At 45.5% G+C, this 14,818-nt stretch overlaps 1 protein-coding gene across 1 annotated transcript in view; it reads right to left on the reverse strand.

The window, feature by feature from the left end:
* Positions 1–6,466: 6,466 nt before the first annotated feature.
* Positions 6,467–14,818, reverse strand: part of LOC139424099 (rho GTPase-activating protein 44-like) — a 37,212-nt gene continuing 28,860 nt past the window's right edge. Inside the window, exons 19-21 of the mRNA XM_071175795.1 lie at positions 11,433–11,578; positions 9,639–10,067; positions 6,467–6,665 (exon numbers count right to left, since the gene is read on the reverse strand). Of these exons, the coding sequence (XP_071031896.1) occupies positions 6,475–6,665; positions 9,639–10,067; positions 11,433–11,578 (766 nt within the window). The 3' untranslated portion in view covers positions 6,467–6,474. The remainder of the gene's footprint in view (positions 6,666–9,638; positions 10,068–11,432; positions 11,579–14,818) is intronic.

The following is a 14,818-nucleotide window of genomic DNA, read 5'->3' on the forward strand; positions in this document are numbered from 1 at the left end:
TATATTGTAGGGTAGGGTGGGGTATTTACTGTAGGGTATGGTGGGGTCTATACTGTAGTGTAGGATGGGGTCTATACTGTAGTGTAGGATGGGGTCTTTACTGTAGGGTAGGGTGGGGTCTTTACTGTAGGGTAGGATGGGGTCTATACTGTAGTGTAGGATGGGGTCTATACTGTAGTGTAGGATGGGGTCTATACTGTAGTGTAGGATGGGGTCTATACTGTAGTGTAGGATGGGGTCTTTACTGTAGGGTAGGGTGGAGTCTTTACTGTAGAGTAGGGTGGAGTCTTTACAGTAGGGTATGGTGGGGTCTATACTGTAGGGTAGGATGGGGTCTTTAGGGTAGGTTGGGGTCTATATTGTAGGGTAGGGTGGGGTCTATATTGTAGGGTAGGTTGGGGTCTATACTGTAGGGTAGGTTGGGGTCTTTACTGTAGGGTAGGTTGGGGTCTATATTGTAGGGTAGGGTGGGGTATTTACTGTAGGGTATGGTGGGGTCTATACTGTAGTGTAGGATGGGGTCTATACTGTAGTGTAGGATGGGGTCTTTACTGTAGGGTAGGGTGGGGTCTTTACTGTAGGGTAGGATGGGGTCTATACTGTAGTGTAGGATGGGGTCTATACTGTAGTGTAGGATGGGGTCTATACTGTAGTGTAGGATGGGGTCTATACTGTAGTGTAGGATGGGGTCTTTACTGTAGGGTAGGGTGGGGTCTTTACTGTAGGGTAGGGTGGGGTCTCTACTGTAGGGTAGGGTGGGGTCTCTACTGTAGGGTAGGGTGGGGTCTTTACTGTAGGGTAGGGTGGGGTCTCTACTGTAGGGTAGGGTGGGGTCTCTTTTTGACTCTGATGGTATGAAAGTAAACAACATAATGGCACTTTGAATTGAGGAAATGTATGTGCTGTGATGATGTCATAGCAGCTGTCTGTGACGGTTCTCCCCAAGCTGTCCTGGTGGTTGTTTAGAAGACGCAGAGGAATCTAAGATAACAGGCTGAATGGTGTATTTCCAGTGTTAGGCGGGCACTGTGTCAAATACAACTGGGTCGTTCCACGGAAAGAGTGCCTTTTCGGCCCCTTGGATATATGAAGTAGAGATATTGTGCACCAATATTGAAAAGCCTCTCATATTAAATGAAGTTTCCTTTAATATATTTAATAAAATCACAATTTTCGACATGTCCCTCCGTCAACCCTGTGTCACTTTTAGAAAGATTTTAACCAGTTTAATCCCCCCCAAAATGTCTCAAAGTTTCAACATCGTCATAAAGCCTTTAGTTTAATTTGTTACTTTGACAAAGTCATTTCTGAAAATTATTATTATGTGATATAGTGATTAATTTACATATGTCCCTAATGTTTAAGCTTAAGCCTGGCGGGAACTGAACTCTCGTTTTAATAATGCTGAAACAGGGGAAGAAACTTTGAACATCTAATAGCCAAATCATAGAGTAAACACCGGTTGGACTGTTTCTGGTCATCTTCTGGTGTTTTGTGGTGGGAAACCGAGCCGGTCCAGCAGAACACCCTGTTACCCATAGATAGACAAGCTTGAAATGTTTGAACAATTTCTAATAGTTTAAGTGTTACATTCAATTGCCTCTCCCTCCCTGTTGCACACAACACACGTCCATTCCTCCATGTCACACGGGGATTCATGGCTGATTTAAGAAGAAATCGTCAAGCCTGTCAGGCACAACCCTGATACTTTATTTGGCACGGAATAGGCACTTACTATAGTAGTGTTTTATTTATTTAACCTCTTGAGACGGGAAAATGTGTTTTTCATGACAGGATGTGAAAACGAGGTCAAATCAAATGTTTCCTTTGTCCAAGTGACACTTCTCAAAAGGCACCATAAGGGTGGACCGACCCACCTGTCCATCACCATCTCGGATTGATTCCTCATATTATCTGGACTATCCTTGGCAACATATCTTCCCCCCAAAAAAACAAATCAGTAAACCGCAACTTCTTCCTCTATATGAGTACAGCGTTCCAATGCAGGGTATATATATTTTTTTTTTATAAAGATGGCTTTTTTGAGCGAGCATTTCTTGGTGATTTACTCAGAGGCCCCTCCCAGAACAGTAATATCTTTCTTCACTCGTGTTTCTGCAGAGTCACATGTCTGTTGTGTTGCTGTGTGTGAATCTGGTAATAATCGTGTGCAGGGGGACAAAAATAAACATCACATTATTTATCATTTCATTTCTCTACACATAATAAATATATCATCACATATATTAATATATATGTATAATAATAGATTTGCCTTTACATTACTCTTTACCTCTTAAGTTTATACACATATTTATGTACAGTTCTTTGTATTTACACTATAGGGTCGAAGATCACAGAGCCTGAAATACCTAGCCTGGACGACAGAGCCTGGACGACAGAGCCTGGACTACAGAGCCTGGACTACAGAGCCTGGACTACAGAGCCTGGACGACAGAGCCTGGACTACAGAGCCCGGACTACAGAGCCTGGACGACAGAGCCTGGACGACAGAGCCTGGACGACAGAGCCTGGACTACAGAGCCCGGACTACAGAGCCTGAACTACAGAGTCTGAACTACAGAGTCTGAACTACAGAGTCTGGACTACAGAGCCTGGACTACAGAGTCTGAACTACAGAGCCTGGACTACAGAGCCTGGACTACAGAGTCTGAACTACAGAGCCTGGACTACAGAGCCTGAACTACAGAGCCTGGACTACAGAGCCTGGACTACAGAGCCTGAACTACAGAGCCTGAACTACAGAGCCTGGACTACAGAGTCTGGACCACAGAGTCTGAACTACAGAGCCTGGACTACAGAGCCTGATACAGAGTCTGAACTACAGAGCCTGGACTACAGAGTCTGAACTACAGAGCCTGGACTACAGAGCCTGGACTACAGAGCCTGGACTACAGAGCCTGAACTACAGAGCCTGGACTACAGAGCCTGGACTACAGAGCCTGGACTACAGAGCCTGAACTACAGAGCCTGATGCAGAGCCTGGACTACAGAGCCTGGACTACAGAGCCTGAACTACAGAGCCTGATACAGAGCCTGGACTACAGAGCCTGGACTACAGAGCCTGGACTACAGAGCCTGAACTACAGAGCCTGGACTACAGAGCCTGGACTACAGAGCCTGAACTACAGAGTCTGGACTACAGAGCCTGGACTACAGAGTCTGAACTACAGAGCCTGGACTACAGAGCCTGGACTACAGAGTCTGAACTACAGAGCCTGGACTACAGAGCCTGAACTACAGAGCCTGGACTACAGAGCCTGGACTACAGAGCCTGAACTACAGAGCCTGAACTACAGAGCCTGGACTACAGAGTCTGGACCACAGAGTCTGAACTACAGAGCCTGGACTACAGAGTCTGAACTACAGAGCCTGGACTACAGAGCCTGGACTACAGAGCCTGGACTACAGAGCCTGAACTACAAAGCCTGGACTACAGAGCCTGATACAGAGTCTGAACTACAGAGCCTGGACTACAGAGTCTGAACTACAGAGCCTGAACAACAGAGCCTGGACTACAGAGCCTGAACTACAGAGCCTGAACTACAGAGTCTGAACTACAGAGCCTGGACTACAGAGCCTGAACTACAGAGCCTGATACAGAGCCTGGACTACAGAGCCTGGACTACAGAGCCTGAACTACAGAGCCTGATACAGAGCCTGGACTACAGAGCCTGGACTACAGAGCCTGGACTACAGAGCCTGAACTACAGAGCCTGGACTACAGAGCCTGAACTACAGAGCCTGGACTACAGAGTCTGAACTACAGAGCCTGAACTACAGAGCCTGGACTACAGAGCCTGATACAGAGTCTGAACTACAGAGCCTGGACTACAGAGCCTGGACTACAGAGCCTGGACTACAGAGCCTGATACAGAGTCTGAACTACAGAGCCTGGACTACAGAGCCTGATACAGAGCCTGGACTACAGAGCCTGGACTACAGAGTCTGGACGACAGAGCCTGAACTACAGAGCCTGAACTACAGAGCCTGAACTACAAAGCCTGGACTACAGAGCCTAGACTACAGAGCCTGATACAGAGTCTGGACTACAGAGCCTGAACTACAAAGCCTGGACTACAGAGTCTGAACTACAGAGTCTGGACTACAGAGCCTGGACTACAGAGCCTGGACTACAGAGCCTGGCCTACAGAGCCTGAACTACAGAGCCTGGCCTACAGAGCCTGAACTACAGAGCCTGAACTATAGAGCCTGGCCTACAGAGCCTGAACTACAGAGCCTTGAGTTAAGAGAGAAACATCTTTAGAACCGGAAGCAGTCTTTGGAACCTTTGGATCTTGTTTTATGAGCAGTTTTGAGGAGCAACATAATTGGTCCTCTCAGATTGCCCCTTCTGTATCAAGCTCTAATACCCTTTTCACACTATCTTGCAAACCCAAACAGTATTGTGCTGGCTTGGATATTGTCCTTTTAAAAGGTTCTTTCCAGCATGGGATCCAGCAGCTTTAGTAGAGGTGTAACCAGGCCAAACAATACAGCTTGGTTCTGCTCAGCACAGAAGTGTGAAAGGTGTGATGTCTCTCCCTCAGTCTGAAAGGTGTGATGTCACTCCCCAGTCTGAAAGATATGATGTCACTCACAAGTCTGAAATGTGTGATGTCACTCCTTAGTCTGAAAGGTGTGATATCTCTTCCCAGTCTGAAAGGTGTAATGTCACTCCCCAGTCTGAAAGGTATGATGTCACTCAGTCTGAAAGGTATGATGTCACTCAGTCTGAAAGGTATGATGTCACTCAGTCTGAAAGGTATGACGTCACTCAGTCTGAAAGGTATGACGTCACTCAGTCTGAAAGGTATGATGTCACTCCTCAGTCTCTGTGAGCACAGCTCTGCTATTGGATCCATAAAGGTTTTAAACAATAAGGGGCCTTCATTTTGGGAACATAAATCAAATGACTAGTTAGTATTCTGGACCCAACTCGAAAACATATTTCATGTGCATCATTATTGTCGAACGATACAGTTTGATAGTTGAAAACCCCTTCTGAGAACAGCAACAACGCACTATGTTCTATTCCATAGACATTCTAATACTGTGCTGGTGGAAATATGTGCATGAATTCATCTTTAACCCTGTACAAATAAATTATTGCTACTTACAAAGCAATCCTACAGATGTCTCCTAACTGTGTATCAATGCAGATATGTGTACATGGGGGAGAAGTGGGAAGAATAGGGACTGGGGACAGGGTTGACACAGACATCAGGGTTGGGGTCCATTCCATTTCAATTCATTCATTCAGAAAGTAAACAGTTTTTACTTCCTAAATTGACTGAATTGAAATGGAATGGATCCAAACCCTCCGCAGAATAGGGTTAGTTATGCATTTCATACTGCATTATTCAATAGACTCTGTTCATCGTCATCTCTATAGTGTGCAGAAAACTAGGACTAATAACTCTCTTATCATATTACCCTGTTAGGAATACAGTACACTACACACCATGACCCTGAAGACCCACTAACCACACATCTACCCAACCAATCTGATCCACTTTACCCACACATCTACCCAACCAATCAGACCCACTTTACCCACACATCTACCCAACCAATCAGACCCACTAACCACACATCTACCCAACCAGTCAGACCCACTTTACCCACACATCTACCCAACCAATCAGACCCACTTTACCCACACATCTACCCAACCAGTCAGGTTAAGAGTTTCTTTCCTTTAGGGTCAGGCCAAACTATTTGTGAGTATGCGATGCATGTATTGCAATTTAAGTGCAGGCTTTTCATATAAGGCAAAAAAATTACTTAAAAAGTCACAAAAAATACTGATCACTGTTTCAAAGAGAGGAAAAAACTGTAGTATCCACAAAGCAAAAATATAATACTGAACATGGCATTTAATACTCCTCCATATAATCCATATGTCTTCTTCCTTCCAAAGGCAACTGGTCCTCCTCTATATGGCATGTGGTGTGTTATTGTTTGCTCACATTGAGTTTACATTACTATTTGCGTAGTATTTCTAAGAGATGAGTTTTGCTTGCAGCCTGCAGGTATAGCATAATGTGAGGGAGGGGGGTTCAGTCCTGGAGTTCCAGGTCAGAGGTCAAGGTTCAGTCCTGGAGTTCCAGGTCAGAGGTCATGGTTCAGACCTGGAGTTTCAGGTCAGAGGTCATGGTTCAGACCTGGAGTTTCAGGTCAGAGGTCAAGGTTCAGTCCTGGAGTTCCAGGTCAGAGGTCATTGTTCAGACTTGGAGTTTCAGGTCAAAGGTCAGGTGAGCATTGTGGTGTATAAGAAGAAGCTTTGTTTGTTCGTTTTGTCTGGGAGCGTCGTGGCAGTGCGGTGTGAGCGAGCGAGCATTACAGTCTCTAACAGTATGTAAAGCTAGCTGGATGTAGGAGCGCCACGGTGCCAGCCTCGGGAAAAGCTCTGATGATGTCACATCATAGCGCTGTCTCAGAGTAACGATGTCATAAGGTGGTGTCCTGGGGTTCGTCGTCCTCAGGCACGGCGTAGGGGTCGTGGTCGGGGTTATCGTCTCTCCGCGGGGGAGGAGAGTGTGTCACCGCTCCGTAGCGCCTGCAGGGGGCAGCACCGCTGAACTCGTCGATGAGGCTGTCCAGGTTCACATTGATGGAGGGGATTTCATAATTGAAGTAATCTAATGATGGCATGGTTAGCGGGTTGGCATGGCGACAGAGGTGGGATGTGATTATTATGGTGTGGCGGTGGTGAAGAGAAGCATGAAGAGGAGGAGGTGATGATGGTGTGTAAAAAAAGGAATAAAGCAGAAAGGAAATTTAGTTTTTTGAGTCAGAAAAAACTGTTGTTGTTGTTTGAAGAAAGCAGCAGCAGGTAAGTATGTTGGTCTCTGACACATTCTACACAGGGAGGGAGTCATACTGTGTTACTGGGCTAGTAGGTATAACACCAGAGACCTCTGGAGAAGCTAGGTCTATAACAGGGAGGGAGTCATACTGTGTTACTGGGCTAGTAGGTATAACATGACCTCTGGAGGGAAAGCAGTGAAACAGACGGAGCAGGAGGCGATGCTGTCAGAGGGAGGGCAGTGAAACAGATGGGTCTGTCTTGAAGCCATGGGTCTGGGATGGAGGTCACCTGGGGGTTACCTGTGGAGCCCACACGCCTGTCCTGTAGCAGGGGCGACGTTTGTTGCCATGGGGATGGTAAAAAGGGCCGAAGCGTTAAAGATGGACCTTCGGGGGAACCGACGGCGTCTGCAATGGTGAGCGCTGCAGTGTACGTGATGCGCTCTAGGAAGTCCATAAGCCATGCATACAGTACGTACAGTCTGAACAACAGCATGCCGACTAAAGTAACATCAACAGAATGGGGCAGCTAGCTAGCGTTAGCCTGGCTGATACTGTAACACCAACAGAATTGGGCAGCTAGCGTTAGCATGGCTGATATTGTAAACCCACTGATGGGGCAGCTAGCTACTGTTAGCATGGCTGATACTGTAACACCAACAGAATTGGGCAGCTAGCTAGCGTTAGCATGGCTGATATTGTAAACCCACTGATGGGGCAGCTAGCTACTGTTAGCATGGCTGATACTGTAACACCAACAGAATTGGGCAGCTAGCTAGCGTTAGCATGGCTGATATTGTAAACCCACTGATGGGGCAGCTAGCTACTGTTAGCATGGCTGATACTGTAACACCAACAGAATTGGGCAGCTAGCTAGCGTTAGCATGGCTGATATTGTAAACCCACTGATGGGGCAGCTAGCTACTGTTAGCATGGCTGATACTGTAACACCAACAGAATTGGGCAGATAGCTAGTGTTAGCATGGCTGATACTGTGACACAAACAGAATGGGGCAGCTAGCTAGCGTTAGCATGGCTGGCTGATAGCTAGCTGTTTAGCTAACAGGTACAAGATGTATGCATGAAGCAGGCTGCAGGAGAACCCAGAGGCAGCCACAGCACCAGGCCAGGCGGGGCGAGGCGGGCGGAGCGGTGAGAGATGGAGCGTAGTACGGTAACGTTACTGGCGGGCGAGGTCAAATCTGGCTTACCCTAAACGGCCCCCTCACACTTAGCCCACACCACACTGACTCCCCTGGCCTCACACGGCTGGTACACAACATAGTAGCAGGTAGAGCAGAGCAGGGGAACAAGAGAATCATGAATAGAACACAGGGACACAGAGAGAATGACTGGTATTGATACTGACAGGTAGAACAGAGAACCTCATAGAATATTAGAATTAGATTTCTATGGAACACCTCAGATCATGATTATGACATCAGACAAGAAGTAGGCCTATCTGAGTGACCACTTCTTCAATAAGCCTGGTTGCCAGTCTGTTTCTGCTCTCTTGCCAACTCCTTATGGAACTGCTTGCCAATGTGCAATGGGGTTGGTAAGAGCACAAACAGGTCTGGGACCAGCCTAGAATGAGCCATGTTTGTCCTGAGAGAGTAAGCATAGAATTAGAATGACTAGAATAGACATTCCCCTTTCCAGTCAACATTCCATGATGAGTGGAACAATGTTGGCTATATTCATGGATGCACGTTGCGTCACAACATCGTTATGAAGATTCTCTTGAGCCCTGGTGCCCTACTGAAGGTCAATGCATTGTCAATGGGCACTGATGAAGATCTAGCCTAACGTGCATTATACTGGGCTTGGTAAACCCAATGATATTTCAAAAGGAGATAAGCAATTAGTAAGAAAACCTTTTCTTATCACTGTGATGAAGCCATATTGACCTTAGATGCAATATAACTTTACCTAGCTGGCTGAGATTGAGGGACAGTCCTGGGTTTTTGCTAGCTAACGTTAGCATTGCTAGACATTTCTGACTAACTTTGATAGCTAATCTCTCTAAAGTGAATTTTACGACATCCTAATGATGGCAAACTCGTTTCCTACTAATTATTTGCTGACTTTAGCAATATTGTCGTATTTCCAGGCCACTATAGTGTAATCTATAGTGTAATTTAGACTAAACAGTCATTAGCCTCCGTTCAGAATTACTGGGCATCACTCGACTTTCAGGCACCACAATGGCTGAGGCGTTCATAACAACGCACGACGCCACCAAATGACGGTGAATACACTGTCAAATTGCCATGGTATGAGGGGGATTGTTCTGTTCTAGTCATTCTATTTCTATGCGTGTAAGCCTGGGACCTACCTAGCTCTGGCGTACTGTATGAGGGATAAACAGAGAGGAAGCACATGATGAATCTAATGGAAACTTCCATACAAGCAGGACATCGCTATGCTTCCCTGATGTTTCCTCACAATACTTAGAAACATCAGCACATAACACAAGCAATGGATACATAGTGTAGTTTTCTCTCTACAATGTACAACAAAATGTTAATATTTACAACATATTGTTCTTCTCGGGACGACTGCGTCTGTCTGTCTAAATAAAGGCCACCGTTATTCAATAACACATTATTTTATAGAACGGGTGAGTCAGTAGTGATAGGATGCTGATTTCCCTAGTCCTACTAGCTACACCTGTCCACCGTCTCCATTGGACAGCGCCACAGCCAGTCTGAGAGCCGGGCGCGGCTGCATCGTCCCTGACCCCACCTGCGGTGGTAGTGGTGGTGTCGTTGCCGTGGTTACGTGATCATCATGCTGTTTACCTGTGGACATGCTCTCCCCGGGGGACAGTCCGTCCAGGATGCCCTGCTCCAGGGGCCCAGGGCCAACAGCTGTGGCCCCCGGCTGAGGAACGGTGGGCGGCTGAGGAGGGGGCAGGCTGGGCCTCTGCCGGGGCTTAGGGGTGGGCCGAGACTTGCCCAGCGTGCCGGTCAGAGAAGGGGGGGAGGACAGGGACCCCAGGGACCCTAGGGAACCACAGAGAGGGGTCTGACCAGGGGAGGAGGCCCCTAGTCCTCCAGGGGCCTGTGGGGGACCGGCCAGTCCATAGGGCGAGGGGGTGCTCGGAGGGGTGGGGGACAGGCTGACCGGCGACGGCTGACCTGTGGACTGGTCCGAAATCCCACCAGAACCTCCCGACTGGCCATACCCAGCTGGAACCTTTGGAGGGATAGGGGCCGGCTTCTTAGAGCCTGGACACAGAAAAGAAGAGAGTTAACATGAACATGAATATCTAAAGTAAATTAACACATCTAAAACTAAGCCTCTCTTTATACCAGGGGTTGGAACCGGTTCAGGGAAAAGAACCGAAAACCGGAAAATAAAGAAATTATTTGAGGAACAGAACCCGAACCAAAAACAAAAGTGATCTATACTGTTCCAGGACAGAACCATTATTTTAAAAACATGGGAACCGGTTAATAACGTTATTTTACGTTCCGGGCATTTTTATTCCAGTCCCACAAAAATCGCAACAAAGCGCCTATGCAAAGCCCTCACTCTGTCACTCAGAAACCTATTCCAGCGTCTGCCTGCCAGCTGGAAATCTTTTCCAGTGGGTGTGGCTGTATGTAGGTTACCTGCCCCTCCCCTCTGAAGCAGGTACTGTAGCCTACTGACAATGTTACAAGCATGATTCAGAATTGGAGAAGAATGGATTGACTTTTCAACGTTGGTTAAGGATACTATTGTTATCGTGTTTCACATTGGATTTATTAACCATAAGAAGGTAAGACGTGTTCTTAAATCTAGTGCTGCTCTGCACACACAAGCTTGTTAGCTAGCTTGCTACGTTCCTCCATAGAAGGCTCTCCTCTGTAGGCATAATTTATTTGAGCCTAATTCAGATAATGCATGTCATAACAAGATGGCCAGCGCTTCAAAGCAAGCTTCCTCCATCATCTCTCACTCTCTCCTCACCCTCAACATTTCAGTTGCATCTTGTGCCCTACGCTGTGACTTGCACAGTGTGTGTGTGTGTCTGTCTTTCATTATGATTAAACCATGCTGTTACGGCAAAATATAATTTGCTCTTAACTATTTTCCGATTCAGATTAAATTGCTTACTCGCTCCGCAAGCAAGCTTCTCTATCCGCACTGATTGGTGAAGTAATTTAATGTCGAGCTAAATGTATAAAGGAACAAAAAGGAACGACATAAACTGGTTACTAGTCCAACGCTCTAACCACTAGGCTACCCTGCCGCCTCTACACTCTAACCACTAGGCTACCCTGCCGCCCCAAATGATTCAGTTCAGTTCAGAACAAAAACGATTGGAAAAATAATTTTGGTTCCAACCCCAGTTTTATACAGTAAAACAAATTAATATAAACATTTTGATAACCAACAAATCAGATTAGACATGTATAATAAATGAAGTGTCTGTTTTCTGGACCATGTTGAATGGAGAATCTACATGGAACGTGTTTAGGACTTAATCCAGCAACAGGCTTACTATGAATCCTTCTAGAACCCGCTCAAAGTCATACATTTGCTGTCTAGGTAAAACAACAAGAATACAAAAGATATGGATCCGACTGTGACGTTGAACCACTGACCTTTGCGCATGGTGTGTGGGCTGTGTTCTGTGGAGTGGGGCGACTGGCTGCAGCTCTGCTGGCCAACACCAGGGGGCACCGTCGGACCTGCCACCTGCACCCCCTTGTGACCAATCACTGGAGAGCTCTCCTTACTCCTCAGTGTACTGGTGAAGGAGAGAGGATGTCAGGCTGTTGTCACTGTCCACTTATAGACAGATGTCAAACTACATCTCAACATCATCGCTACAGAAAATGTCCTTCTTCATTTATTTGACCATTATTTTAACAGGGTCCACTGAGAATAAGGTCTCTTTTACAAGGGAGCCCTTCTTAATTGTCATCATCATCATCATCATCATCCTCATCATCATATAACCTTAATCAATGTCAGTGGTCTCCAACCTAATACATCGTATCTGGGTCTGTTGTGTTGCTCCAACCTACTACATAGTATCTGGGTCTGTTCTGTTGCTCCAACCTACTACATAGTATCTGGGTCTGTTGTGTTGCTCCAACCTACTACATAGTATCTGGGTCTGTTGTGTTGCTCCAACCTACTACATAGTATCTGGGTCTGTTGTGTTGCTCCAACCTACTACATAGTATCTGGGTCTGTTGTGTTGCTCCAACCTACTACATAGTAGTCTGTTGTGTTGCTGTAGTATCTGACTGATAATAATAATAATAGCTCCCATCACATCAGGCCTTCAACACCTATATAGGGGTCACTAGACAGTGTGTACTTCAGAGGGTATAGGGGTCACTAGACAGTGAGTACGTCAGAGGGTATAGGGGTCACTAGACAGTGTGTACTTCAGAGGGTATAGGGTCACTAGACAGTGTGTACTTCAGAGGGTATAGGGGTCACTAGACAGTGTGTACGTCAGAGGGTATAGGGGTCACTAGACCGTGTGTACTTCAGAGGGTATAGGGGACACTAAACAGTGTGTACTTCAGAGGGTATAGGGGTCACTAGACAGTGTGTACGTCAGAGGGTTTAGGGGTCACTAGACAGTGTGTACTTCAGAGGGTATAGGGGTCACTAGACAGTGTGTACTTCAGAGGGTATAGGGGTCACTAGAAAGTGTGTACGTCAGAGGGTATAGGGGTCACTACACAGTGTGTACTTCAGAGGGTATAGGGGTCACTAGACAGTGTGTACTTCAGAGAGTATAGGGGACTACACAGTGTGTACTTCAGAGGGTATAGGGGTCACTAGACAGTGTGTACGTCAGAGGGTATAGGGGTCACTAGACAGTGTGTACGTCAGAGGGTATAGGGGTCACTAGAGAGTGTGTACTTCAGAGAGTATAGGGGACACTAGAGTCTACCAGGGTGAACAGTATAGGGGACACTAGAGTCTACCAGGGTGAAGAGTATAGGGGACATTAGAGTCTACCAGGGTGAACAGTATAGGGGACACTAGAGTCTACCAGGGTGAACAGTATAGGGGACACTAGAGTCTACCAGGGTGAACAGTATAGGGGACACTAGAGTCTACCAGGGTGAACAGTATAGGGGACACTAGAGTCTACCAGGGTGAACAGTATAGGGGTTTGTGTGAATGAGGAATCACAGAGAGCGGAAGGGAACATCACCAGGCAGGTTGAGCCCCAAGTGGCACCCTATTCACTACATAGTGCACTACTTTTGACCAGATCTCTATGGCCCCTTGTCGAAAGTAGTGCACTATGTACGGAATAGGGTGCCATTTGAGACTGACATAATTGGTATTATGACTCCTGCTGCCCTACTTCGTCTAGTGGTATTGACTCACTGGACACTGGACACTGGACAGGGGACACTGGACACTGGACAAGGGACACTGCTAAATAGTCAATTAATGGTTACCCAAACTATCTGCACTGACCTGACACACACTCACTAGACTATGTATATATATACACTCACTAGACTATATATACAGTCACTAGACTATATATACACTCACTAGACTATATACACACTCACTAGACTATATAACCCTAACCCTAACCCTTACAGTCACATACAGTCACTAGACTATATATACAGTCACTAGACTATATATACACTCACTAGACTATATATACACACTCACTAGACTATATATACACTCACTAGACTATATATACACTCACAATACTATATATACACACTCACTAGACTATATATACACTCACTAGACTATATATACACTCACTAGACTATATACACACTCACTAGACTATATATACACTCACTAGACTATATATAAACTCTCAAGACTATATATACACACTCACTAAACTATATATACACTCACAAGACTATATATACACACTCACTAGACTATATATACACACTCACTAGACTATATATACACTCACTAGACTATATATACAGTCACTAGACTATATATATACACTCACTAGACTATATATACACTCACAAGACTATATATACGCACTCACTAGACTATATATACACTCACAAGACTATATATACACTCACTAGACTATATATACACTCACTAGACTATATATACACTCACTAGACTATATATACACTCACTAGACTATATATACACTCACTAGACTATATACACACTCACTAGACTATATATACACTCACTAGACTATATACACACACTCACAAGACTATATATACACTCACTAGACTATATATACACACTCACTAGACTATATACACACTCACTAGACTATATATACACTCACAAGACTATATATACACTCATGATGAGCCTGAACTTCCCACTCCCAGGTCACTGGATGGTAACTGTGGATTGATGAGCCTGAACTTCCCACTCCCAGGTCACTGGATGGTAACTGTGGATTGATGAGCCTGAACTTCCCACTCCCAGGTCACTGGATGGTAACTGTGGATTGATGAGCCTGAACTTCCCACTCCCAGGTCACTGGATGGTTTCCTGGTCTTCTCATTCATTTCCTGATCTACTGATTGACTTCCTGGTCTACTGATTGACTTCCTGATCTACTGATTGACTTCCTGGTCTACTGATTGATTTCCTGATCTACTGATTGACTTCTTGGTCTTCTGATTGATTTCCTGGTCTCCTGATTGACTTCCTGGTCTCTTGATTGACTTCCTGGTCTTCTCATTGATTTCCTGATCTCCTGATTGACTTCCTGGTCTTCTGAATGACTTCCTGATCTTCTCATTGATTTCCTGGTATCCGGATTGACTTCCTGGTCTTCTGATTGACTTCCTGGTCTTCTGATTGACTTGATATAGTAAACAATTATACGTTTGGAATATCCAAAAGTTGTGCATCAGTTGACCAGAAAAACCTTCACTATGATTGAAACTACATTAGTAATACATTAATATGCTTGTAGATAACCATATTCAGTGTTATTCATGTATTGATTTTCTGCTCTATGCAAAAGGCAGTAACATCCTCA

Source organism: Oncorhynchus clarkii, chromosome 13, assembly GCF_045791955.1.
Source record: "Oncorhynchus clarkii lewisi isolate Uvic-CL-2024 chromosome 13, UVic_Ocla_1.0, whole genome shotgun sequence".
Lineage (NCBI taxonomy): Eukaryota > Metazoa > Chordata > Actinopteri > Salmoniformes > Salmonidae > Oncorhynchus > Oncorhynchus clarkii.